Source organism: Xenopus laevis, chromosome 2L, assembly GCF_017654675.1.
Source record: "Xenopus laevis strain J_2021 chromosome 2L, Xenopus_laevis_v10.1, whole genome shotgun sequence".
Lineage (NCBI taxonomy): Eukaryota > Metazoa > Chordata > Amphibia > Anura > Pipidae > Xenopus > Xenopus laevis.
Window position 1 is genome coordinate 174,496,179 of NC_054373.1, and position 27,676 is coordinate 174,523,854.

The following is a 27,676-nucleotide window of genomic DNA, read 5'->3' on the forward strand; positions in this document are numbered from 1 at the left end:
TGGGGATTGGGGTAGGTAAAGGGATTTCGGTTTCTAGGAATGCTTTAGTGTGCTTTTTAAAGGAGAACTAAAGCCTAATTAAAGAAGTAGCTAGAAATGTTGTATATTATGGTTTGTGCTTCTGTAATAGCCTTTTAGCAGTAAAGATCTGTGTCTCCAAAGATGCCCCAGTAGCTCCCCATCTTCTTTTTTGCTGATTCACTGCACATGCTCTGTGCTGCTGTCACTTACTGAGCTTAGGGACCCACTCACAATATACAGTACACATAGAATAGAAATGTCACAATATACAGCTGATTAGTAATTAATACAGATAATTACTACATGGCAGCACAGAAACCAGTGCAATTAGCATCAGAATTTAATAATCAGCCCTGTAGCATCAGCTTATATTACAGGGGAAGCTCATTTTCTTCTGGATAATTAGTGACGGGGCAACGATCCATCGTGCGGTGCTCGATTTCTCCTCCCTGGCTATTTACTATAGAAGGCAGAGGCAGGGAGGAGAAATCGAGCGCCGCACAATGGATCGTCTCATTTCTGAAGAGGAGCGCAAGGTCGGGGCCGGTATTACAAATTTACCGGCAATGTAGCTGCCGGTAAATTTGTAATACACCTAAAAAAAGCCCGTGGCCTACCCCAAGCCTGCTCCAAACGTACCTTTTTCCTGGGCTTCTTGCCAAATTCCCACGTTTGGCTCCGCCCCCTTTGACGTCACGACCGGCTAGCCAATAGCGCGTTGCGGCCCGCCCCCTTCATCGTCATGGCCCCGCCCTTTTAACACTTCCCCCCTCCACCTGCCCCCTCCACCTTTAAAAGGTGGCAACCCTATTTATGTTACTGTCCTTTAACTTATAGTACGTTATAGAATGGTTAATTCTAAGCGAGGTTTCAATTGGTATTCATTTTTTTATATAGTTTAGGAATTATTTGACTTTTCTTCTGACTCTTTCCAGCTTTCAAATGGGGGTCACCGACCCCATCTAAAAACAGAAGCTGTTTAAAAACAGGGGGCGAACAACCCCTTTATCATCTCCTTGGGCAGTTCTGTGCTTGGCCACCATTGGGCGCAGTTTATTTTGACAGTGAGTGGGGAAAATGTAGGCAAGTAGCTGAGGTTAGAAAAGGTACAAGTCCTTCAAGTTCACCCACTTGATAGCGATGTATAAAAGCAGAGATGCACAGAATGTTCTCTGGCCTTATGCCCTCATGTTTTACTGCGAGTTTAGAGGAATGCATCAAAACACAACAGTCTTGTTTGTACCTGCAAGTCAAATGTATTATTGCTTTAACACTGTTCTCTTAGGGAAATCAATATTTGCTTTAATTCTGAAAGTTATACTCACCTATTTTTTTTTTCGTTCGCATGAAGTATATTTCCTAGAATGATTGCCAAAAAAAACGACAGCCCTATGTTGCTGTAGGCCATTGCAATTGGATAAAATGGGAATAACTAGGATGTGCACCATTGTCACCTGAGGAGCATATGGGCAAGTTCTGGCAGTACAGAACTCTGCTCCTGGTCTCCTACAATGCAGTACAGGTATGAGACCTTTTTATCCAGAATGCTCAGGATCTGGGGTTTTCCGGACAACGGATCTTTCTGTAATTTGGATCTCCATTCCTTAAGTCTATTTGAAAATCATGTAAACATGAAATAAACCCAATAGGCTGGTTTTGCCTCCAATAAGGATTAATTATATCTTCGTTGGGATCAAGTACAAGCTACTGTTTTATTATTACAGAGAAAAAGGAAATCATTTTTAAATCATTTTTAAAAATTCGGATTATTTGATTATAATGGAGTCTATGGTAGACGGCCTTTCCATAATTTGTATCTTTCTGGATAACGGGTTTTCGGATAACGGATCCCATACCTGTACAATGCAGCCTGAGATTGCTTGAAAAGACTATACCTACTGGATGTATATAATACTTACTGTTTATTAGGGATGCACCGAATCCACTATTTTGTATTTGGCCAAACCCCCGAATCCTTCACGAAAGATTCAGCCGAATACCGAACTGAATTAAGGGTGGGAAGGGGAAAACATTTTTTACTTCCTTGTTTTGTTACAAAAAGTCATGCGATTTCCCTCCCCGCCCATAATTTGCATATGCAAATTAGGATTTGGATTCGGTTCGGCCAGGCATAAGGATTTGTCCGAATCCTGCTGAAAAAGGCAGAATCCCGAACCGAATCCTGGATTCGGTGCATCCCTACTGTTTATGTATAAAAGGGCAGAGCTGGGTTCTTCATCACGTTACCTCTTGATTGTGCAGGCTCACCATTAACAGAAATACCTCCCAACTGTCCAGTTTTTCACGGGACAGTCCCGATTTTGGCAACTCAACCCGCAGTCCTGGGTTTGTTACTGAAACGTCCCGACTTTTTCTCTTTGATCTCCTGCACTGAACGGCCAGAAAAAGATACAACGTTTCTAACTTAACTGGATTATGGCAGAGAGCCCAGAATAGACACTCGAATACAAATAGAATATGTGGCAGGTGCACTTAGATCCATTTGTAACAATTTAAGATAAGCACAGAAATAATTGTAACCATTTCAGATGGAAAAGTTGGGAGAACTTAGACTCACATCTTAAAGGGCAATTCACCGTCATTAGCAAAATTGTAATAACGCATAAAAACCCACAGAAATGTGTTCAGAATTTCATAACCTGCCAAATTTTGTAAAATGAACCTGGTAATTAGGGGGTGTGGCCACAAACTGGGCTTGGTATAAAAAAAAAACTTTGCTGCTTTAGTTACCCAATAGCTACAACCACTTTGAAATAAATATTTTATTATGCTGTAAAATACTATTTTTTTTTTCCTTCCCACGTATACATGTGCAGCCGTCAGCTTCAGGTCAGTAACAATGGAGTTAAATCATTACTAGTGATGTATAGATCCCAGTAGCACTGCATTTTATCTTCTCTGTATGACAAGGCCAAGGCCACTGATCCGGTGCTTGTATGACTCCCATTTCTCTATTCTCCGCTTACTGTAAACTTGCAGCCACTCAGTAACAATACAGGATTCAATGGTTTGTCTTCATCTTCAGATATTGTTAAAGGGGTGGTTCACCTTTAACACAACTTTTAGTATGTTATACTAAAAGTTAACAACCCCTTTACACATGTTATAGAATGGCCAATTCTATGCAACTTTTCAATTGGTCTTCATTATGTGTTTTTTATAGACTTTGAATTATTCACCTTCTTCTTCTGATTCTTTCCAGCTTTCAAATAGGGAGTCACTGACCCCATCTAAAAAACACATGATCTGTAAGGCTACAAATGTATTGTTATTACGGTACTCATCTTTCTATTCAGGCCTCCCCTACTCCTATTCATATTCCAGTCTCTTATTCAAATCAGTGCATGGTTGCTAGGGGAATGTAGACTCTAGAAACCAGAATGCTGAAACTGAAAACTGCTGAATAAAAAGCTAAATAACTCAAAAAGCACAAATAATAAAAAATGAAAACCAATTGCAAATTGTCTCAGAATATCACTCTCTACATCATACTAAAAGTTAACTTAAAGGTGAACAACCCCTTTAAACTATATCTACTATTAGAGAGAGCAATAGTGGGGTAGTAAATTGCTTAATTTTTTTGGGTTCCTTCAATAGCTGTATACAGGTTTTCGCCTATATATACAAGAATTTGACCTTTTATCCAGAATGCTTGGACCTGGGATTTCCCAGATAACAGCTTTCCGAAGTTTGGATCTTCATACATGGTCTACTAGAAAATCATTAAAACATTAACTAAGCCCAATAGGGCGATTTTGCTTCAAATAAGGATTAATTATATCTTAGTTGGATCAAGTACAAGCTACTGTTTTATTATTACAGAGAAAAAGGAAATCATTTTTTTAAAATGTGGATAAAATGGAGTCTAAGGGAGACCGCATTTCCGTAATTCAGAGCTTTCTGGATAACAGGTTTCTGGATAACGGATCCCATACCTGTACAAGGTACTGTTTTATTATTATTACAGAGGAACAGGAAATAATTTTTTACTATTTGGATAAAATGGAGTCTATGTGGCAGATTCACTAAGCGCCGAATTCGCGCACATCGCAACACTTTGCCAGCCGTAAATTCACCCAGAAAACGCTAATTCACTAACATGCGAAATTACATCCAGGGTGCCGAACGCTGGAGAAGTTGTGCTACTGTTACTTCGGCAAGCAAAGCAGTTACGCTAGTGTTGCCTAATTTGCATATGGTGGGAAATGAAAGTTGAATGGATGTATATGTTGCAGTAAATACATTAATTACATTACACAAGTCCAAGGAACCTTAATAAAATAAAATAAAGTTGTTATATTGCCCTACTCATGAGCCCAGTGTATAGTTTATGTGCAATATGCAGGAAATGTAGGAGGGAACCCGAATACCCCAAAAAAAAATTACGCACTTTTGCAGTCTATCACCCTGAAAAAGTGAAAAGATGCCAGCGTTTTTTGGGACTTGGAAAATTTTTCAACCAAAAAATTGAGTCACTCCATTGCACTTCGTCTGGTCTGCGGTGGCGAAGGCAAGTCTGACACAAGAGGTAGCGTTCAGTAAAATCCGCATCTTCATGAATTTGCGCACTTACGTCCGCTCGCCAGAGTGAAAATTCGCCTGGCGTTAGAGTGCGAAGTTACGATAGTGTCTATCTGCTTCGCTAGCGAAGTTACGCCTGCGCCCGTAAATTGGTAGCGAAATGACGTCCCGCTGGCGAATTTTCGTCCAGCGTTAGTCAATTTCGCCCTTTAGTAAATTTGCCCCTATGGGAGACGGCCTTTCTGTAATTCTGAGCTTTTTGGATAATGGGTCTTTGGATAATGGATCCCATACCTGTATATAGCATTGGCACAATGTCTGCAGTCAAATTGCCCTTCCCAACCCACAGCCAATTCCTATTGAGTTTAATTTGTGCCCATAGAACACACTGGCGAGTTAGTGTTCCTAGTTTATCATTAAAGAATGTGGATGTGAAGGCGGGGCATGGAGCTGGAATTGTGCAGAACAACAAGGGAGGGATTGGACATCAGAATGTGAAGGGGGTGAGCAAAAGAGAAATAGATCTAAGAAGCTTCGGGGGGGGGGAGAGAGCAGAATAGAAGGGTTAAAAGGAGAGAGGAAAAATATAGGACAAAAGAGAGGTAGAAGTACAAGAAAATGAATGAAGGGGATAAGAAGTGAAAAACGAAATGCAGACACAGGAGTGAACGTAGACCTGTGTTTATACACTAATTAAAAGAAATGTAAACTTAAGGTGGCCATAGACACACCGATAATATCGTACAAAACACATTTTCGTACGATATTAAGTGCGTGTATGGTGGGAAAAGAGCCGACCGAGTCGGCAGAAGACTTGGATTTCAGTAGGCTCGTCGATCGGGCTGGACGGAAAATTTTGATCTAGTGCCTTTGAATCTACCCAAACATCGGCCATTGTTAGTGCTGAATGATCAGATACAAGTAGAATTCTATTGTTTCTGTCTGTATATCTGACATTTCAGCTCTACACGTGTGTATTGAAATGAACAATCTTTCTTGGAAACATCTTTTCCAAGAAAGATCGCAATTTACGTTCATCTTTTTCTAATTTTCAAGATATTCGCTGTTTTTTTAACTACTAATGTAATTAATTTGAAACAACAGCACCACCTTCTGTTCATTAAATGTTGAATGGTTAATTTTGCGAGAACAGGAAAGTCTTCTGATGTTACTCTGAATTTGGGAAATTACGTTTGTGAGCAGGGAAAAGTCACTCTGATTGTTTCAGGCATTTCTTTTCATTTATATCTTAAAGTATTTTAGTATGTGTTAGAATGATAAGTTCTAAACAACTGTTCAATTGGTCTTTATTATTGATTTTTTTATCATTTTTAAATTAATTGCCTTCTTCTTCTGACTCTGTCCAGCTTTCAAATGAGGGTCACTGACCCCATCTAAAGATCTTTAAAGCAACAAACCTACTGTAAAACCTAATTTTGATTAGTCATCTTTCTATTCAGGTGATCTCCTATTCATATTCCATTCTCTTATTTAAATCCGTGCATGGTTACTATGGTAAATTGGACCCTAGCAACCGGATTGCTGGAATTGCGAACTGGAGAGCTGCTGAATAAAAAGCTAAATAACTAAAAAAAACACAAATAATAAAAAATGAAAACCAATTGCAAACTGTCTCAGAATATCACTCTCTACCTCATACTAAAAGTTCAATTAAAGGTGAATAATCCCTTTAAAAAATCTAGTTTTGAAAAAAAGTATGGGATGCACCTAATCCATTATTTGGTATTCGGCAGAATCCCCGAATGCTCGGTGAAAGATTCGGCCGAATACCGAACCGAATCCGAATTTGCATATGCAGAATCCGTATCCTGCTGAAAAAGGCCGAATCCCGAACCGAATTCTGGATTTGGTGCATCCCTAAAAAAAGTGCTTAGAAGAGAACACTGGGTTCAATGGTTTACGTTTCTTTTAAATATGGGTATGAGGGTAAAATGGGCAGGTGAGATCAGAAGAGGAGAAAGGGGAGATCAGGAAAGAGAAGAAATAGAATATGAAGGCAGAGATGGGGGATGAAAATTAAATTACAGGTCAGGGCACACGCTCAGATTCGGGGAGATTAGTCGCCCGGCGACAAATCTCCTCTTCTTCGGGGCGACTCATCTCTCTGAATCTGAGTGTGTGCCCTGATCCTAAGGGGGGAAAACACAGGACAAAGAAATGGGAGGCACTTTTCATAAAGATCACAGGGGCTGCTGAACTCTTCTCCTCCCATGCTAAGGACTGGGAGCTGTAGTTGTACAACATCCACAAAGCCAAATTACACCGGTCGCACTTTATATTAATGCACCTTTTCTGCCGCCTCCATCACCAAGGAGAGGAACATGCACAACTGCAGAAGCTGCAACACCGTCACATAAACGTCTAATCACACAGATATATATGGATATTGAATTGGACTTTAGCCACAAGCATTGGGTATTTTGCTTCAGAGATTGCCGTAGCTCAGATATAAATATAGATATACATAAATATATCTGAGGTGAAAATATGCAAACTTTGTGCAGAATGGAGCGACAGTGTACGCCAGGTCTCTTACCTCTGCTGAGAGACAAAACTGCAAGTCATTGTGTTTATTGTGTGGCTGCAGCCTGTCTGACGGGTGCCAACACATAAGCACAACACTGTATGTGTGGCTCTATCATCGTAACATAGGGACTGCCGTGTCAAAAGTTTAGTTAGACAGTCTGCCAGACCAGCCAATTCAATAATTGCTTTCATTGCCTAAAGGTGATCATACATGTAGAGAGCAACCTCTCCAAATGAGCAGATCTCTCCCCGATATGCCCACCTTGAGCATGGACGATTACAGGCTCATCCGATTGTGGGCCCTAGATCGGCTCACAACGAAAAGAATACAGGCAGTCGGATCGAGGGCCGCATCAATGAACAATTGAGGTCCTTGATCTGACGGGATTTTGAAACCCACTTCATTGACATCTGCCCGACTTTTAGCCAGATATTGATATTGAGGGCCCCATACACTGTCCAATAAGCTGACGACTTAAGGTGGCCATACATGGAGAGATCCGCTCGTTTGGCGATGTCGCCAAACGAGCGGATCTCCCTCCGATATGCCCACCTCAAGGTGGGCAATATCGGGCTGATCCGATCGTGGGCCCTAGGGCCCAACGATCGGATCCTAGCGAACGGGCGGTCGGATCGCGGGGCCGCATCAACGAACAGATGCGGCCGTGATCCAACGGGATTTTTAATCCCATCCGATCGAGATCTGGCCGACTTTCGGCCAGATCTCGATCGGGGAAGCCCGTCGGGGGCCCCCATACACGAGCCAATAAGCTGCCGACTTGGTCTGTCGGCAGCATATTCGGCTCGTGTATGGCCACCTTTAATCTGTCAGCAGTTTATATACCTCCCAACAGTTTTTCGCGGTACAGTACAGATTTTGACAGCTCAAGCCTCAGTCCTGGATTGTTACTGAAATGTCCCGACTTTCTCTCTGATCTCCTGCACTGAACAGCCAGAAAAAAATACAAAGTTTCAAACTGAATTGATTTTTGGCAGAGAGCCCATAATATTGCCAGGTGCACTTCGATAACTTTTGTTACAAATTTTGTAACAGTTTTACATAATTATAATAATATAATTAAAGAAGCAATTGTAATGATTTAAGATAAGCATGTCGCTTGGGCACTTGCAATACACCTTCATTAGCAAAACTAATAACACAGAAATGTGTTCAAATGTTCATAACCTGCCAAATTTTTAAAAATGAACATGGTAATTGGGGGAGTGGTCACAAAATGGGCACGGCCAAAACATTTAGTCACTCTTTGTGTTTTCCAAAATGTTAGGATGTATGCTTAAATCGCTTTGTGTATAGGGAGCTTTAGTAAATAAGTCCCTGAGATCGGAAATGGAATAAGGAGCAGGCAAGATCATAGACACACATCTGCTCTAATATGGCTTAAAGGAGAACTAAACCCTAAAAATGAATGTGGCTAAAAATGGCATATTTTGTATACTGAACTTATTGCACCAGCCTAAAGTTTCAGCTTGTCAATAGCAGCAATGATCCAGGACTTCAAACTTGTCACAGGGGGTCACCATCTTGGAAAGTGTCTGTGACACTCACATGCTCAGTGGGCTCTGATTGGCTGTTGAGAAGCTAAGTTTAGTGGTCGTCACTAATTATCCAGCAGAAAATGAGGTTCCCCTGTAATATAAGCTGATGCTACAGATTTGCTGATTATTAAATTCTGATGCTAATTGCACTGGTTTCTGTGCTGCCATGTAGTAATTATCTGTATTAATTACTAATCAGCCTTATATTGTGACATTTCTATTCTATGTGTACTGTATATTGGGAGTGGGTCCCTAAGCTCAGTAAGTGACAGCAGCACAGAGCATGTGCAGTGAATCAGCAGAAAAGAAGATGGGGAGCTACTGGGGCATCTTTGGAGACACAGATCTTTACTGCTAAAGGGCTGTGGTTGCCTTGGGCTGCTACAGAAGCACAAAACATAATGTACAACACTTCTAGCTACTTCTTTAGTTTCACTTCTATACACTGGCAGATATAAGCTGTTGGCCCTAGGGCCCATGATCGGATCAGCCTGATATCGCCCTCCAAGTGGCCAGCTTTTCCCTAGAGAGACTGGCACAAAAAGAACAAAACCACCAAACTTTTTTATACCTAAATGAGTTCATCTGAACCTGTGACTGATATTCAGCAGGACTGTATCATGTATTGATCAGGAATCCTGTGAAATTCCATTGGGTGAATACTACATTGGGCCTTTTGTACTAGGCCCCTTTGTCATCCAATATCAGGGGTCTTATTTGGTGCAGTACTGGTTGCTAATGGCCTTATTAAGAGTTAATTGTGCCTATTGTTGGCTTTCTTTTATTCAGTCTATGCATAAAAAAAGAAACATGGAAAACATTCTTGTATATCCATCACTTTGGACTCCAGCTGTTGCTGAACACCCTCCCCAGCAGTTGTAGTTGCAGGTGCTGGGAGTTGTATTATAGCAGGAGGTACCAAGTAGGACATTATACCTTAATCACGGATATTTTTAATCTTTCTTGTTCATTTATATGTCATCTTCTCCATTTTATTTTAGGATAAGAAAATGCTAATTCCTCAGCCTTCAAGAGGACCAAGTGCCTTTATCCCACAGAAAGAAGTAAATGTAAGTATACCTGTCCGTCTAAGCATGGGACTGTATACTAGTTCATAGGACACTCTCATTTACTCATTTATCATTTATTATAATAACATCAGTTAAAGGGGTTGTTCACATTTAAATTCACTTTTAGTATAATGTAGAGATTGATATTCTGAGACAATTTACAATTGATTTTCGCTTTTTACGTTTTTTTGTTTTTTTTTAGTTATTTAGCTTTTTATTCAGCAGCTCTCCAGTTTGCAGTTTCAGGCATCTGGTTGCTAGGGTCCAAATTACCCCTAGCAACCCTGCATTGATTTGAATAATAGACTGGAATATCCATAGGAGAGGGTTTGTATAGAAAGATGAAAAATAAAAAATAGCAATAACGATACATTTGTTATTCGTTTTACAGCGGGTCAGTGACCCCCCATTTGAAAGCTGGAAAGAGACACAAGAAGAAGGCAAATAATTAAAAAACTATAAAAAAATAAATAAAAATAATGATGGCCCATTGAAAAGTTTCTTAGTATTGGCCAATCTATAACATGCTTAAAGGGGTTGTTCACCTTTGAGATAACTTTTAGTACGATATAGAGAGTGATATTCTGAGACAATTTGCAATTGGTTTTCATTTTTTATTATTTGTGGTTTTTGAGTTATTTCGCTTCTTATTCAGCAGCTCTCCTGTCTGCATTTTCAGCCATCTGGTTGCTAGGGTCCAAATTATCCTAGAAACCATGCATGCAAGAGACTGGAATAGGAGAGGATCTGAATAGAAAGATGAGAAATAAAGAGTAGCAATAACAATAAATGTGTAGCCTTACAGAGCATTTGTTTTTTTAGATGGGGGTCAGTGACCCCCACTCGAAAGCTGGAAAGAGTCAGAAGAAGAATGCAAATAATTCAAAACTATAAAAAATAAAAAAATAAAGGCCAATTGAAAAGTTGCTTGGAATTGGCCATTTTATAACATACTAAAAGTTAACTTAAAGATGAACCACCCCTTTAAAGTTAAAATGAAGGTTAACCTCCCCTTTAAAATCAATTGATAGATGGCAGGAGCAGGCTTCTCTGTGATCAATGGTGAAAGAACCATTTCTTTGCACCTCACGGTTCTTTGGAGCAGAAATCTTAAGCCAATTTTGGCAGCACAGATCAGCAGAGTTCAGATAACAGATACAGATACAATAGTCTTAGGTTTTAGAGATAAACAGAGGTCAGGGTAATTTATGGCTGCTGAATGCCTGGAGTATGAAACATTGCTCACAACACAATGTTGCTGCCAAGAAATGTTTAATTTGCAGGTGCAGGGCAGATAAGCTTTAATTGTAACTAGAATATTTTACATTTTTGATGTTACTGGTCCTTTAACCTGCCAATGCAAACAGTGCAAAGGCAAACTAGAGAGAAATTGCACACTTGCCTCGATGTATTACCTTCATACATACACAGAAACATTATGAACTTGTAACAGAATAAAGGTACAGGTATAGGAGTTTATACGGAAACCCATTATCCAGAAAGCTCCAAATTACGAAAGACCTTCTCTGGCTCTTTTCTCTGTCTTTGCAGCCTATGTGCAAACGTAAGGCCCCCCATACACGGGCCGATAAAAGCTGCCGACAGCAACAAATCCCAGCATCTTCTATCTATCAAATAAGAGTTTGCAGAAGCTTTCTGGGCATTGCAGTGAAACCACACATGGGCACGCAAGGTTAAGAAATGCCAATATATACACACAAGAAGAGACATGCAAAATTTTAGCATTATCAGTGGTCAGCATTGAAAAAGTTTAAGTAAGGACAATTGTGGTCATTTATTAACACAACTGCAAACTTATAGTGCAGAATAAAAGAGCAGTAGACTGACAGTCTCTGATTTGTTTGTAGGTGAACTGTACAGGTATGGGATCTGTTATCCATAAAGCTCCAAATTACGGAAAGGCCATCTCCCATAGACTCCATTTCATCCAAATAATCACATTTTTCTTTTAAATAATTTCCTTTTTCTCTGTGATAATAAAACAGTACCTTGTACTTGATCCCAACTAAGATATAATTAATCCTTATTGGAGGCAAAACCAGCCTGTTGGGTTTATTTAGAGGCACATATCAAGATTCGAAATTTATTTTAAAAAAAAATCTAATTTCAAACTCAGATGAATTTTACTGACCTGAAAACTCAAATCAAATTAAATTTGAATTCAACCATCAATCGGAAAAAAAACTCATATGTCAGGAACGCTACAAGCATCTCCAAATTGGTCACTGCACCTCTCCCATTGACTTAATCTAGAAAATCTAATTGTACGTTTTTAAAAAAACTCAAATCAAGTATGGATAAAATAAAAAAAATCTGAATTTGAATTTTCAATTCAACCCTTAATAAATCTGCCCCGTAATGTTCAGATGATTTTCTAGTAGACTTAAGGTATGCAGATTCAATTTACAGAAAAATCCATTATCTGGTAAAGACCAGGTCCCGAGCATTCCGGATAACAGGTCCTGTACCTGTATAAGTAATCCGCTGTTTATAGGGGTGACGACTCAGTGTCTGTATTGGCTCGCACCTGCCCGGCTTCATTACTCTGCTTATGTTTCTTTGAAAGCGGGGTCAATGGGTTCGCCTTGTAAAATGAGCCGGCTGCTGACTGCAAGTCATTCTGGCGTGTAATGTCTCCTCCGTGCATTCCGACACATGTCTCGGGGAACATGGATTGCCCTCTGCAAACTCAATACAATTGTAGTACAACAGTAGCATCCTGAGGGGGGCGCTGCAGCCAAGAGTCCTTTTTAAAGAATCGGTAACAATTTTTTAAAAAAATGTTTTAATTATAGAATGAAAAAAAAAACCACAAAGACAAATTAAACATTTAAATCGCTAAGTCTTTATTAAGAAATAACTTACCGAAACTCTGCTTGCGCTCCTCTTGCGACGGCGACGATCCATAATGCGACGCTCAATTTCTCCTCCCTGGCTATCTCCTATATGGAAGGCAGGGAGGAGAAATCGAGCGCTGCACAATGGATCGCCGGATCGCCTTTTCTGAAGAGGAGCACAAGCAGAGTTTCGGTAAGTTATTTCTTAATAAAGACTTAAAAAGTATTATTTGTCCTTGTGGTTTTTTTTTTTTTTTGTTCTATACTAACATTTAAAAAAAAAAAAAAAATTGATATTACTGGTCCTTTAAGCATACCCTGTGTATTTATAAGTCTAGCAGAAGGAAGTTTAGGGGATGAGGGTGACAAATAGTTTAAAGTATATGTATTTATACATATACTTTAAAAATTGTTGCACATGTAGAAATTGTAGCGCAGATAAAAATTGTTCGGATGCCCATTGACTTCATTGCATTAGGACAAGAGTCGCGTGTGTAAAAATTGTAGCGGACATTAAAATTGTAGCGCGTATATTGTATTAAATCCAATGCTTAGTGATGTCATGTAACTTATGACATCACGAACCCCCATATATAAGTATGTGGACTGTAGAATATTCATTGATAATTAGAAAGCAGATCATTCAAGAATGCCCTGAATTTGTGCCTGGCTTTCTATTTCATGTAGAAGCAGTATATATGGAAAGTTGTTTATTAAAGGAAAAGTTCAGTGTAAAAATAAAAACTGGGTAAATAGGCTGTGCAAAATAAAAAATGTTTCTAATACAGTTAGTCAAAAATGTAATGTATAAAGGCTGGAGTGACTGGATGTGTAACATAATAGCCAGAACACTACTTCCTGCTTTGCAGCTCTCTTGGTTTCCACTGATTGGTTACCAGAAAGTAACCAATCAGAGACTTGAGGGGGGGCCACATGGGTCATAACTGACTGAGGATGAATTGCAAACTCACTGAACAGTTATGTCCCATGTGACCCCCTTTTAGTCACTGACTAGCTCAGAGTTAGAGAGCTGAAAAGCAGGAAGTAGTGTTCTGGCTATTATGTTAGACATCCAGTCACTCCAGTCTTTATACATTACATTTTTGGCTATCTAACTATATTAGAAACATTTTTTATTTTGCACAGCCTATCTATTTACCCAGTTTTATTTTTATACTGTACTGTTCTTTTAAAGGAAACATCTGGTTAATGGTGTCTAAGTACTGATGTTTCTCCATTAGTTTGGCCAAGCAAATGATGTGAATAAGCTCACCAACCGGCTGGCGGAAGAGTACAGCACATCCGGACGTCTGGATAACATCACTCAAGTTATGAGTTTCCACCCGCAGTATCTGGAATCCTTTCTGCGCACACAGTTTTACATGCTCCGTGTGGATGGGCCCCTACCCTACCATTACAGACACTACATCGCTATTATGGTAAGTTCTGTTATTATTTGACCACTGCCATCAAAAGCAGAGGTGGAAGTATCAGATTCTGGGGGGCCCTTTACATCAGGTAGTAAGTACAGGGCTCCCCATTGTCTTGTCTGCTGTCACTCCATATATTCACCCCCAAGCTAAGGGGGCAGTGATGCCTTCTGTTAATTCTGAGTGAGGCAAAACTTTTTGTACTGTATTCTAGGAGCATAAAGATTTGCCCCATAGGGAGTAACATTAGGGGCAAGTTGCAAAGTGCACAAACCAGGGCATTGCACCATTTTTTTTGCACTTTATACATTGCTCCAGACTTTAGGGAGGTCTGAGAAAGCTGAAAACTACATCTCGCCGATCCCTAAGCAATAACTGGAAAGTTTACTCTTCCAAAGCCTCTCACTCCGAAAACCTTGGAAACCCCCATCAACTGATCTTGAAGGTGCACTTGTACATCATTGAGAAAATAAATGAATTGAATCGTGTTTGTTATGCCCCCCCCCTCATCATTTTTAGTGATGGGCAAATGTATTCGGCCAGGCATGGATTCGCACCGAATTTCCACACTTCGCCGACTGTGGATTTTTTTTTACGAAAACTGCTGCAAAATTTGCAGTGAAAAAAATTTCCTGCGACAAAAAAAATTGTTGCGTGTCCAAATTGTCGCACTTCAAAATTAATTTGACGCCCATTGACTTTAATGCATTTGGACAAAATTGTAGCGCGCATAAAAATTGTAGCGCGCATAAAAATTGTAGCACGCATAAAAATTGTTTGGATGCCCATTGACTTTAATGCTTTTGGACAAAAGAGTCGCGCGTTTAAAAATTGTAGCATGCATAAAAATTGGAGTGCTCATAAATATTGTAGCGCACAAAGAGATAGTTTGGACGCCCATTGACTTTTATGCATTTGGACAAAAGAGTTGTGCATGTAAAAATTGCTGCACGCGTATAAATTGTAGCATTTAGAAAAATTTATGCCCATTGACTTTAAAAATGTTTTCGCTGCTTCTCGATTTTTTTGAGTTTCGCTGTTTTTTCGGCTAAGCGAAATGGGACAGATTCGCTAATCACTAATTATATAATCCACAGACCATTTATAGTGTATACGAGGAGGCTCTTAGTAGTGTACAGGCAGTTTAGAATTGTCACTCTGAGTATAGCTCTTTAGTAGCACCAGGTGTATAGTGCAGCCTTCTCCCGTTCACTGTATTCGCAATGAAGCTTAGTTCAAGGATAATTTTTCATTTAGACGCCAGGGATTTCAAGCTTTGCCCTCAGTTACACTGTTCATGCCTCTTCCCAGGCAAGTGTTCCTCATACTAATGATGCCTTTCCACCCCACAGGCAGCAGCCAGGCACCAGTGTGTGTACCTGATAAACATGCACGTGGAAGAGTTCTTGAGCACTGGAGGTTCAGCAGAATGGCTCAGCGGCTTGGAATACATACCTCAAAAGCTGAAGAATCTCAATGAAATCAATAAACTGCTGGCACACAGACCCTGGCTGATCACAAAAGAGCACATACAGGTACCGCATCCTTCTTCCACATCCCTTACTACTTTCTATAGCTACTATATACTCCAACGCTCTTCTTTTTTTTACAGAAACTGGTAAGAACAGGAGAGAATAACTGGTCTCTGGCTGAGCTGGTACACGCCGTGGTATTGCTGGCTCATTACCACGCACTGGCAAGTTTTGTATTCGGCAGCGGTATAAACCCAGAAACGGATCCAGATTCTCTAAATGGTATCCAGGCAGCAGTTAGAAACAAGTTCTGCGTGTGCGATCTTGCCAATGACAACAACATAGAAAACACATCTCAGACGAGTAATGATGCTGAGGTTAGTAAAATATCGTGTTTCCTTCAGCCTAACCTTTGTTGACAGTATTCTACTATTCACATGCTCATAAAAGGCTGCTCTATATCACTTAAAGGGAAACAATCGTGAAAATTAAAATTTTAAATTAGCTTCAGCATACTTTCTAAATACAATCAATCAAAAAATTCTGTACCGTTTCTGAAACAATCAAGTTTATCTTCACTATTCCTCTCTCAGCATCTGTTTCTCCTCATTCTGCCTTCCAATATATCTTATAGGGGGACTCCTTTTGCCTAGAAGATGTATTAGAGCTCACTCTATTAAAATCACCAGACATCATGTCTCTCTACATGCAGAACTTGTGCAAAAGGCAATTATTTTGTTAGATTTTGTTTGTACTGGAATCAGTTATTTGAGTGAGCTCTAATTCATCTGCTAGGAAAAGAAGCCCCCTATAAGATATATTGGATCTAACTGTCAATAAATATCTGACACGTAACTGCTGCATGAAGACAGAATGAAGAGAAACAGATGCTGAGAGAGGAATAGTGAACATAAACTTGATTATTGATTGTATTTAGAAAGTATGAGTATGAGAAAGCATATATTAAATTTTCATGTTCGCGATAGTTCTCCTTTAAATCGTGCTGTGATGGGCAGAGTTGGAATTCCGTAGAGACCAACATGGCACAGGGGTATATTCATACTCTCCTACCATTTAGAATATGGTGTGGGGGTTTTATCTCTAATAACCAAAAAAAAGAAAGAAAAACCTTTTCTTTTTACAGCAAAATGGGGACTATGAAAGTGAATTAGAAGCACTGATGGAAAGAATGAAGAAACTCCAGGAGGAAAGAGAGGACGAAGAAGCTTCTCAAGAAGAAATGGCCACGCGTTTTGAAAAGGAAAAGAAAGAAAGTCTTCTTGTTGTTTCTGGAGGTAATGCTTGATTTTAATTATTGCTGTCTCTATTAGGGATGCACCAAATCCAGGATTCGGTTCGGGCGAATCCTTCTGCCTGGCTGAACCGAATCTGAATCCTAATTTGCATATGCAAATTATAGGTGGGGAGGGAAATCTCGTGACTTTTAGTCACAAAACAAGGAAGTAAAAAATGTTTCCCCTTCCCACTCCTAATTTGCATATGTAAATTCGGATTCGGTCTAAATCTTTCGCAAAGGATTAGGGGGTTTGGCCAAATCCAAAATAGTGGATTCGGTGCATCCCTAGTTTCTATTAACCTGAATGGGAAGTAATATGGCTACAGTTACTATTCATAGTCGTCAGCTGTCTCTAGTTTGTTGCCTCTATACTGCAGCATATTCAGAGTTCTTTTGTACACTCTTGTACAAGAAAAGCCATTTATTGGTTTATTTTACCCATTTACAGAAACTTATATAGCTCTCCTGTGTGAGGCTGCCATTGATAGACAATACTGGCTTTGATTATACTTAATATTGGCGATTGCCAATGATCTGTCTAACTACTGCCAATATGTGCTTTGATTAATGGAAGATTCCACTGCACACAGGGCAAAGTTTAGCTCTCTAGGCAACTGCAACTCTCAGCATCCCATGAAGAGGCACACAGTTACTGCACAGGAGAGCAATATGTCAGTGCAGCAGTGTTTGCCTGATGTTTTTGGTTTTGGTCCCACTTAGTGCACAACGAGACTGCAGTCTGCAGATATATGAAAACTTGGTGTTAATATTAACTCTTTTCACTCTTGCAATCCTTCATTCTAGCTTCTCATTTGCCCCCCTAGGTTGACCAGCCTCACACATTAGCAAATGTTGCTCTACAGAGATTAATATTACTTTCTGCAACTGCAAATTCCTTGCCATAATAATTGTGCATGGAGCTCCATTCTTCTATACCAGGGGTCCCCAAGCTTTTTTACCCATGATCAACATTCAGATGTAAAAAGTGTTGCAGGGCAACACAAGCATGAAAATGTTCCTTGGGGTGCCAAATAAGTGCTGTGATTGGCTATTTCGTAGCCCTTATGTGGACCGGCAGCCTATAGGAGGTTCTGTTTGGCAGTACATCAAAACTTGCCTCCAAGCCTGGAATTCAAAAATAAGCATCTGTTTTGAGGCCACTGGGAGCAACATCCAAGAGGTTTGTGAGTAACATGTTACTCGTGAGCCACTGGTTGGGAATCGCTGATCTATACCCTACATGTTATGACCATTGGTCCCCAAACAGCTGGGGGGGAACGTAAAGGTTTGGACCAAAAAACACTGCACTAGAACCAGCCTCAATTAAAGTACAGACTTTATTAGGAAAGGTATGAGCTGGACATGCCCTGTTACATAGTGTAACAAAAAAACATTTTTCATCAATGGCTTTAGTTTCCTTTTAGATCTTGCAGCCTCTGTGGAGAGGCAGTGTTCATATCTTGACCATGAGCTGCTGTGCAGAATCAGGTATAGAGGCATTCTCTAGCATGGGTGTATCTTTACTTAGATTCCAGAGGCAGAGATCGGATCACAGTGTCTCGCTGTGTCGAGAGAGAACTGGTTATTTCTGAACCAGTTAGCTAACACCCTATCTCAGAGCGATGTTTACTGATCACACTGCTGATATGCTTAAAATATCAAAATTTCACAGAATTCAGACCAGTATCCAAAGGCACAATTGTGACACTTATGCTACATACAGTTGGGCGGGATCTGTAGGCTGAAAACAAAAAAGATCCAGAGGGCAATATAAATACTAAAGGTGACCCTAGATGGAGAGATCCGCTGATATGCCGATGTCGCCAAACGAGTGAATCTCCACTTTGAAGTGGGCGATATTGGGCTGATTTGATATTGGGCTGATTTGATTGAATCGGAGCATAATGCATCCGGGTGGTCGGATTGCGGGACCGCATACACACACAGATGAGCCCGTGATCTGACGGGATTTTTTAATCTGCCCGATCGAGATCTGTCCAACTTTCAGCCAGATATGAATTGGTGAAGCCCGTCGAATGGCCCAACACACGGGCCAATAAGCTGCCAACTCAGTCTCTCGGCAGCTTTTATCGGCCCGTGTATGGAGGCCTTTAGACTGCTCAGGCTCAAGTATACTGTACTAACCAATCGGATGTTTGCTTTTAAAGATCAAACTAGTGATTGCTGATTGGTTGCTATGGATTACTAGATAGCCTATTATTTTGGGCTCAGTTCTTCTTTTCAGAAGTCATGTATTTTTATATATATATATATATATATATATATATATATATATATATATATATATATATATATATATATATATATATATATATATATATATTGGTATGGGACCTATTATAATACACAAAAGCCATTAATATCTTGTAAATTATATCCTTATAAACAATGAGTTCTGATGTCATCAGTTATAAACGGGGAGTTCTGATGTCATTTCTGTCACATGACTCACTGAAACTTGTTTATTATAAAATAAAGTACCCACAGTTGCAAAATATGAGGATATTAGAAGTTACATTGGAGTTCCATGACCTGTATAAAAACACTCGGCCTTCAGCCTCATGTTTTTATATGGTCATGAAACTCCTCTGTAACTTATAATATCCTTATAATTTACAAGAGGGGGTACTTTATTCACTATATAATACACAAGAGCCATGAATATCCTGTAAATTATATCCTTATAAACGGTGACTAGTGATGTCATCAGTTATAACCTGACCTGTATAATATATGGCCGTCGGCCTCGTGCTTTTATATGGGTTTTCATATAACGGGTCGTGTGTGTGTGCCAACATGCAACTTTATGGGGTTATTTATCAAAGTCCGATTTTATCTCAACATTTCCTGCTACAGACTCCAATCAAATCCACTCGGGTTTTTTACGCTTATTTATTATTACATTTTCGCGAAAATTTGCTTTGCGGGAAAAAATCAGATTTTCACGATTTTTCTGAAATTTTCACCTTATTCTTTTTTTGTCTGAAAACTTTGGGGTATTGCACGAAACCCAGCGCACATCAAAAAATCATTGGGACTTCTCCCATTGACTAATACACAACCTCGACAGGTCTCAGATGCCGGATTTTCTAATTCGGATTTTTGCATCCTCGGGGCTTAATCAATTCAGAAAAATTTGCAATTTTTTTAAAAGTCCGATTTTTATAAAGAAAAAAAAAATCAAATTTTTCAGGGATTTTTGCATTCGGAGTTTAGTAAATAACTCCCTATAATACACAAAAGCCATGAATATCTTGTAAATTATATCCTTATAAACGGTGAGTAGTGATGTCATCAGTTATAAACGGTGAGTAGTGATGTAATTTCTGTCACATGACTCACTAAAATTTGTGTATTATAATTAATAAAGTACCCCCAGTTGAAAAATATGAGGATATTATAAGTTACCTCGTTGTTCCATGACCTGTATAAAAACACTCGGCCTTCGGCCTCGTGTTTTTATATGGTCATGAAACTCCTCGGTAACTTATAATATCCTTATATTTTACAAGAGGGGGTACTTTATTCACTATATATTTTCTTTAATGTATAGTAAAAAGCTGATATTTAATGGGGAAATAACATTGCTTTAGCAAATGGCATAACATTCTTATTCTCTCCGATTTTCATGATGTTTGTCAGTTTTATGTTGCCAATATCATGGTATTCATCAGCACTACGCTACTGTGCTGGACACCTGAGGGCAAGTAGGAGGAGTTGCCAAAGACCCTTAGTTGTATGAATTAAACTCAGTAGTGCATTCAAGGGGTGTTTGAATGGTAACCCTCCAACTACTGTGCCATCACTCCCAGTGAAATCAGTTAAGGGATGCTGGGATTTTTAAATCGACAACAACAGGAGGGCGTTTGATTAGAAACCCTAAATGACAAAAGCCATGTTGTAAAATATATGATCAGACATTGTTACCACCCTCAGCGCCTCTTTACTGCAAAAACAGAAAATGGCATTAGACAGGGGCAGATGTTGCAACGCGCACTTCTTCCTTTGCAAAATGATGTTAATGATGCAGAGAATTAATCAAGTGCCACTCGTGATGGGTTTATTAACATGGACAGTTAGCAGTGAGCGGAGGCCATATGGTTTCTCCTCTGTCTGAGAACCAGCACCAAGGTCACATGCAGTGAGCCGCACTGTAATCCCCTCTAGAACAGGTAGTCACACAACCACCTGCCTCTTCAGGAATAAACCGCTCTCTGTGTAGATAAAGGAACGTTATTTGCTTAGTAACACATTGCTAGAGCCCTAGAGAACTGCTTAGCGACGGTAAATACTAACTTTGCCGCATCCTAAATTGTCCCCAGGCTTAAAGGAGAACTTAAATCTAACGCTAGAAATGTTGCACATAATGTTTTGGGCTTCTGTACCAGCCCAAGGCAACCACAGCCCTTTAGCAGTAAAGATCTGTGTCTCCAAAGATGCCCCAGTAGCTCTCCATCTTCTTTTCTGCTGATTCACTGCACATGTTCTGTGCTGCTGTCACTTACTGAGCTTAGGGACCCACTCCCAATATACAGTACACATAGAATAGAAATGTCACAATATAAGGCTGATTAGTAATTAATACAGATAATTACTACATGGCAGCAAACCATTGCAATTAGCATCAGAATTTAATAATCAGCAAACCTGTAGCATCAGCTTCTATTACAGGGGAAGCTCATTTTCTGCTGGATAATTAGTGACGAGCCCTAAGCTTAGCTTCTCAACAGCCAATCAGAGCCCACTGAGCATGTGAGTGTCACAGACACTTTCCAAGATGGTGACCCCCTGTGACAAGTTTGAAGTCCTGGATCATTGCTGCTATTGACAAACTTTAGGCTGGTGCAATAAGTTCAGTATATAAAATATGGCATTTTTATCCCTATTCATTCATATATATAAACAATGGCATTTTTAATAATATTTGTTTTTTGGGTTTAGTTCTCCTTAACCAGACACTTGTCTATGAAACTGACATTTGTTTCATCTTCAAAAAAAGGAAGATCATTTATTGCATGTACATAACTGGGTAAAGGGTGCCAAAGCATTCACTAATTTAATGTAACACCTTTGGGAGTTTGCAACTTCCACATAAAACAGAGGGCAATTCCAACTCTTCGTGTTGCCCTCTCACTGAGCAGGAAGACACGGGAACCAAAGTATTTGCTACACCCCCTGTTCCATTTCCCTTAGAGAGAGATTTACAATATTATTATATTTATACCATAATGAATCCTGTTTGCTCTCCGCAGCCTTTGATGAAGAGGTCATCTCCATGTCAAACGTCTCTCGTTATATCGAAGACCCCGGCTTTGGCTATAAGGACTTTGCCAGACGAGGAGAGGAGCACTTGCCTACATTCCGAGCTCATGTACGTCAGTATTGTTATCCTTTTATTTTAGTTCTGTTATACTTCCCTAGTAGAGGTATGGGACCTGTACAGGATGCTCGGGACCTGGGGTGATTGTATATCTTTTTGCATATAATATATGGAATTTCTTTTTTTATCTTTTTTTTTTGCCATATTTTACTGGGAGTTGTTGACAGGGCCACCATCAGGGGGTACAAGTGTACTGGGCCCGGGCCTGAGGGGGGCCCGGCAGTGCTGAACTTTTCAAAAGAGCCGGGCCCCCCTTAACAGTGCCAAAGCCGTGCAACCCTTCTGAAGTCCCGAACAGCCGAAATGCAGAAGTGCCGAAAGTTCCAAAGTACCGAATCAGCTAAAAGACCTGAATCCACGGAAACAGGTGAAATTGAAGTCCTGAAGCAGTGAAAAGACCCGAAGCCACGAAAATAGATGAAGTTGAAGTCCTGAAGCGCCAAAAAGACCCGAAGCCACAAAAATAGATGAAGTTGAAGTCCTAAAGCGGCGAAAAGACCCGCAGTCACGAAAACAGGTGAAGTTGAAGTTCTAAAGTGGCGAAAAGACCCAAAGCCACGAAAAGCGAAGCGGCGAAAAGACCCAAAACCACGAAATCATCTGAAATTGAAGTCCTGAATCGTCGAAAAGACCCAAAGTCACAAAAGGAGGCGAGGTTGAAGTCCTGAAGCCATGAGTTCAATTCCTCTGAACACCAATTTGTGTTTTTTTACTTTTTTTAATCCCCTGACCACCAATGTATTATTTTTATAATCTATAGGCCCCTGTCACCAATGTTTTTTTAAAAAATATTCTTTGGGGCCCCAATTCTTTTTTTTTTTAACTTGTAAGGGGGGCCCTGGAGCCAATGTTTTTTAAAAAAAATATTCTTTGGGGCCCCAATTTTTTTTTTACTTGTAAGGGGCGCCCTGGCACCAATGCTTTTTTTTAAACAAAGAACTTTTATGGGGGGGGCCCTGGCGCCAATGTGTTTTTTTTTAACTTATAGGGGGGCCCTTATCCCCAATAGCTTTTTATAACTTGTGTATGTGTGGGGAGGTTACCTTTTTTAATGCTGATGTCTGTGTGATCTTTTAACTGACATGTTTTAACTGACAGGTTGTAGATCAACAAAAGCAGTCACAAACTGAATATTTGCTATTGACAGGAGTTATCTAGGAGATGTGGCAATGCTCGGGTCGTTTATGTGCTTTTGCTCTCTCACCTTGTGTTTATTTACTTTATAAAACAGGACTACTCTTGGGAAGATCATGGCTTTTCCCTGGTGAACAGGCTGTACTCTGACATTGGCCACCTTCTAGATGACAAGTTCCGGATGGTGTATAACCTCACATACAATACCTTGTCGACACACGAAGATGTAGATACCACCATGCTAAGAAGAGCCTTGTTTAATTACGTGCACTGTATGTTCGGCATCAGGTAGGTGCTACAGCAGTATCCTTCTACTGGCACATTATTAAATATCGATTTTTCAAGCAGAATTGTACAAGCAACAATGAAATCACTTAGAAGAGATTATGGTTTCTCTCTGTGTAAATGCATATGAGCTGTGCACACCCCACTGATATCATGCCACACCACCCCTGAGACAGTTGCTCCCTTATTATGTCTTGTAATAGGATTATTCACACAATTCGGGTCCTGTGGAAAGCAATTTGTAGTTTGCCAGCCTGCTAGTAAGACATGGGTCGATTTATCAAAGAGTGAAGTTAGAGGTTACCACAGTCCTCTAGAGTGAAATTCTGCAACTCTCCATTCATTTCTATGGGATTTTTAAAGGAGACCTGTCACCCAGACATAAAAAGTTGTTTAAAGGAGAAGGAAAGGTTAAAACTAAGTAAGCCTTATCAGAAAGGTCCATCTAAATATACCAGTGAACCCCCAAAGTAAGGCTGCTGTGAGTCCTCTGTCAAAACAAACTGCATTTCTTTCCTTCTATTCTGTACATATGGGCTTCTGTATCAGACTTCCTGCCTTCAGCTTAAACCTCATTGCCCTGGGCAAGAGCATGCTCAGTTTGCTCCTCTTCCCCCCCCTCCCTTCTCTACTGTAATCTGAGCCTATAGCAGGGAGAGACTCAGGCAGGAAGTGATGTCACACCACATTAATACTGCAGCTCCTACTCTAAACAAACAGAGAGTTTCTAGAGCTTGTTACTCAGGTATGGTAAAACATTCTACAGAATAAATATAGTGTTATAGCTTGCACTATTGCAGCTCATCTATTGGCAATAAAATGCCTCTGTAGCTTTCCTTCTCCTTTAATAAAAGTCCTTTTCAAACTAAACATGAAATCCAAATTCTTTTTTATTAAGCATTCATAGTTGTAAACTCATTTAAGTATCTCAGCTGTCAATCAAATATTGCCTGCCCCTCCTCTATGCCTTAGGTATAGAGGCGGGGCAGACAATTACTTTCACTTTCCATTCAGCACTTCCTACATGTCACTGCTCTCCCCATATTCCCCCTTTCTTTTCACCATTTAATTGTGTAGCCAGTTCATGGGGATGGACATCAGGTCCCCCATTCTGATGCACAAACAAGATTCTGAGATGATACAAGACTTGTCTTAATAACAGTGTCCACAAAATGGCTCCTGTCTGCTTTTTATAATTATGAATTCCCAGACTGAAGGAAACAAGATTCAAATAATTTATATAGTGCAATAAAAGTTCATTTTGCTTGACTACTGTGATAATAGGATTGGGAATCATTTTTTAGGGTGACGGGTCCCCTTTATCAATGGGTGGAAGCAAAAGTTCATCCTTTGATAAATACGCCTTTTAAAATCCCATAGAAATGAACGCCTTTTAAAATCCCATAGAAATGAACGGAGATTGGCGGAATTTCACTCTAGAGGACTGTGGCGACCTCTAACATCACTCTTTCATAAATATACCCCAACGGCTGCTTAGACAAGGGCAATGACAACATTAAACACAGGGCAATGACACATGGTGCTATTTGTCGTCTGAGATTTGTTGCTGCTACAAAATGCCTGAAAATGCCCTTCCATAGGCAATACTGAGAACGGTCTCTGCTAAAACACTAAAATTGTGTAATTGCTCCAAAATGCATCTGACATTTTCAGCTATTATGAGATTTGAGACAGTATTTTCTATGAAAGGGTATTTTCTGACATTTTGTATCAGCAACAAATCACTGGGTGACAAGAGCCCCGTGTATCATTGCTCTAAATGCTGAGCCAGTCATACCCTCAGAGAGACTTGGGCAAATAAAGCAATTTATAGGGTAAATGAATATTAAAATATTTTTGTCAGCTGCAGCCATCCAATCAGTAGATCCCCTTATGTCCTTTCAATGAAACAGAGAGGGGTTATAATGTGAGTCTTTACTCACCTCACCACATATAGGAAGTGGCCCAGGTGCACTACCCTGAGCCCTCAGCTTGGGAAGCGGATAACCGTGAATAAATCTGGTGGCAGGCACTCAAATAAAGGTGATCTTCCAACAAGTTGTAGAAAAGAGTTATTGTGTCCTCCGCCTTACGCATTTACGCATAAGGCGGAGGACACAATAACTCTTTTCTACCTGATTTCTACAATTTGTTGGAAGATTGCCTTTATTTGAGTGCCTGCCACCAGATTTATTCACCTTATGTCCTTTGCTGGCTTAGAGCCATTGAATGACTAGCCTTCTGCACTATTAGCCAAATGGTTGTTCTTCAGCTTCATGGCGTTCTTCACAAAGCAGAGTTCTCATCCACCGTCTTGTCACTGGCACTGTGCAGTCACAGTCATATTGAGTGACTCCCAGCTGATACACTTGACAGTTTGTACAACTTTGCTGCTGTTCAACAGCGATTGCAAAAGAAGCACAACTGACCTAGGTCCTAATGAAAACACTCACCCTAAAGGCTGATAAAAAGCCGATAAAACCGCCTACAGCCCGAGTTGGCAGTTTATTGGCCCATGTGTGGGTCCATCCGACAGGCTTTCCTGATCGATATCAGATCTTCATTGGGCAGGTTAAAGAACCCCTGTCGCATCTGTGCATTGATGCGGTCCCACGATCCGACCGCCCGTATCAGATGCATTATGATCTGATCATTGGGCCCTAGGGCCCACAATCAGATCAGCCCGATATTGTCCACCTCAATGTGGGCATATCGGGGATCACCAAACGAGTGGATCTCTCTCTATGGCCACCTTAAATCAGTCAGTGAGTGGCTAAAGTTTGGTGCCCTCTAGTGGCCATGTTTCTGACAGATTGACAATGTAGCTCCTGTTCTGTTCAATAAATATATTGATCAGGCTACATTCATAGTTTACATACTTTGTAGGCTGTTATTGGAGGTAGAAATACCAGCGCCACCCACTGTCAGAAGGGGGTGATGTTTTTTTAGTATTGCCTACTTAGCCCTGGTCCTTTCTATAGGCTTGAATCCTGGGCAGGTGACTGTGTGCTTGCACGCATGGAATCAGAATTGCTGGAGGGTGAGAAATCAATGTGCATGGAAACTTCTGTGCACACTGTAGTGTAAAATGAGATGTGGGATATAGGGATTAATACAGCTTAGCCCGTCGCTGGGGAAACACTAAGTGCTCTCTCTGTATTGCCGGACATTGGCCAGTCAGCGAGACACACTGCCAGATGTCACATGCAGCCTTCGGCAGTCACATATTATCCCAGTCTGAGACAGCCATGTCCTCTCTAGACTATACCATGAGAATATACAGCTCGCTGGGAATATTCCACATTATTCTTGGTGCTAATACTGCTGACTGAAGCACATCTGGCATATCACTTGTCAGGGTAAGGGTGATGAGCCCCTGTATTGCAATGCCCTGTATATCATGCTCAGTCTGGGTCCCAAAATGTGCAACTCCCAGATTCCTAAAATAATGAAGTAAGCTGGGAGTAGCGCCAGCAGCATCTGGAAACCCAAGGTTGAGTGCCACTTCCCATCTAAACTGTCACCCCCCAGATTCCTATCTGTCACATTGGGTAGTCACAGTAGCACTTCAAGTGGCCACGGCATGGAATGTTGCACAGCAGTGACCTTAGCCTGACTCTTCACAACATATAGCAGCTCTGTGGGAGAACAAAGGACAAACGTGCCCTGGAGGGCCGATGCTCAAGCTATTCATCAAGCGTCATTCCAGAATGTAGTTTCTGCAGGAATAGGAAATTCCAGTTAAAATAGTGTGCAGTTCAGTGTAAAAATAAAAACTGGGTAAATAGGTTGTGCAAAATAAAAAATGTTACTGATATAGTTAGTTAGCCATATGTTATGTATAAAGGCTGGAGTTACTGTAACATAATAGCCAGAACACTACTTCCTGTATTTCAGCTCTCTAACTCTGAGTTAGTCAGTGACTATAAGGGAACCCACATGGGACATAACTGTTCAGTGAGTTTGCAATTGATCCTCAGCATTCAGCTCAGATTCAAAAGCAACAGTTATGGCCCATGTGCCCCCCCTCAAGTCTCTGATTGGTTACTGCCTGGTAACCAA

The 27,676-nt window shown here is 40.3% G+C and overlaps 1 protein-coding gene across 1 annotated transcript in view; it reads left to right on the forward strand.

The window, feature by feature from the left end:
- The window catches only part of sesn3.L (sestrin 3 L homeolog), a 75,417-nt gene that overhangs the window by 44,372 nt on the left and 3,369 nt on the right, over positions 1 to 27,676 (forward strand). The window contains 7 exon segments of the mRNA NM_001092009.1: positions 9,669 to 9,737; positions 13,837 to 14,034; positions 15,378 to 15,560; positions 15,638 to 15,874; positions 16,642 to 16,792; positions 22,068 to 22,186; positions 23,427 to 23,617. Of these exon segments, the coding sequence (NP_001085478.1) occupies positions 9,669 to 9,737; positions 13,837 to 14,034; positions 15,378 to 15,560; positions 15,638 to 15,874; positions 16,642 to 16,792; positions 22,068 to 22,186; positions 23,427 to 23,617 (1,148 nt within the window).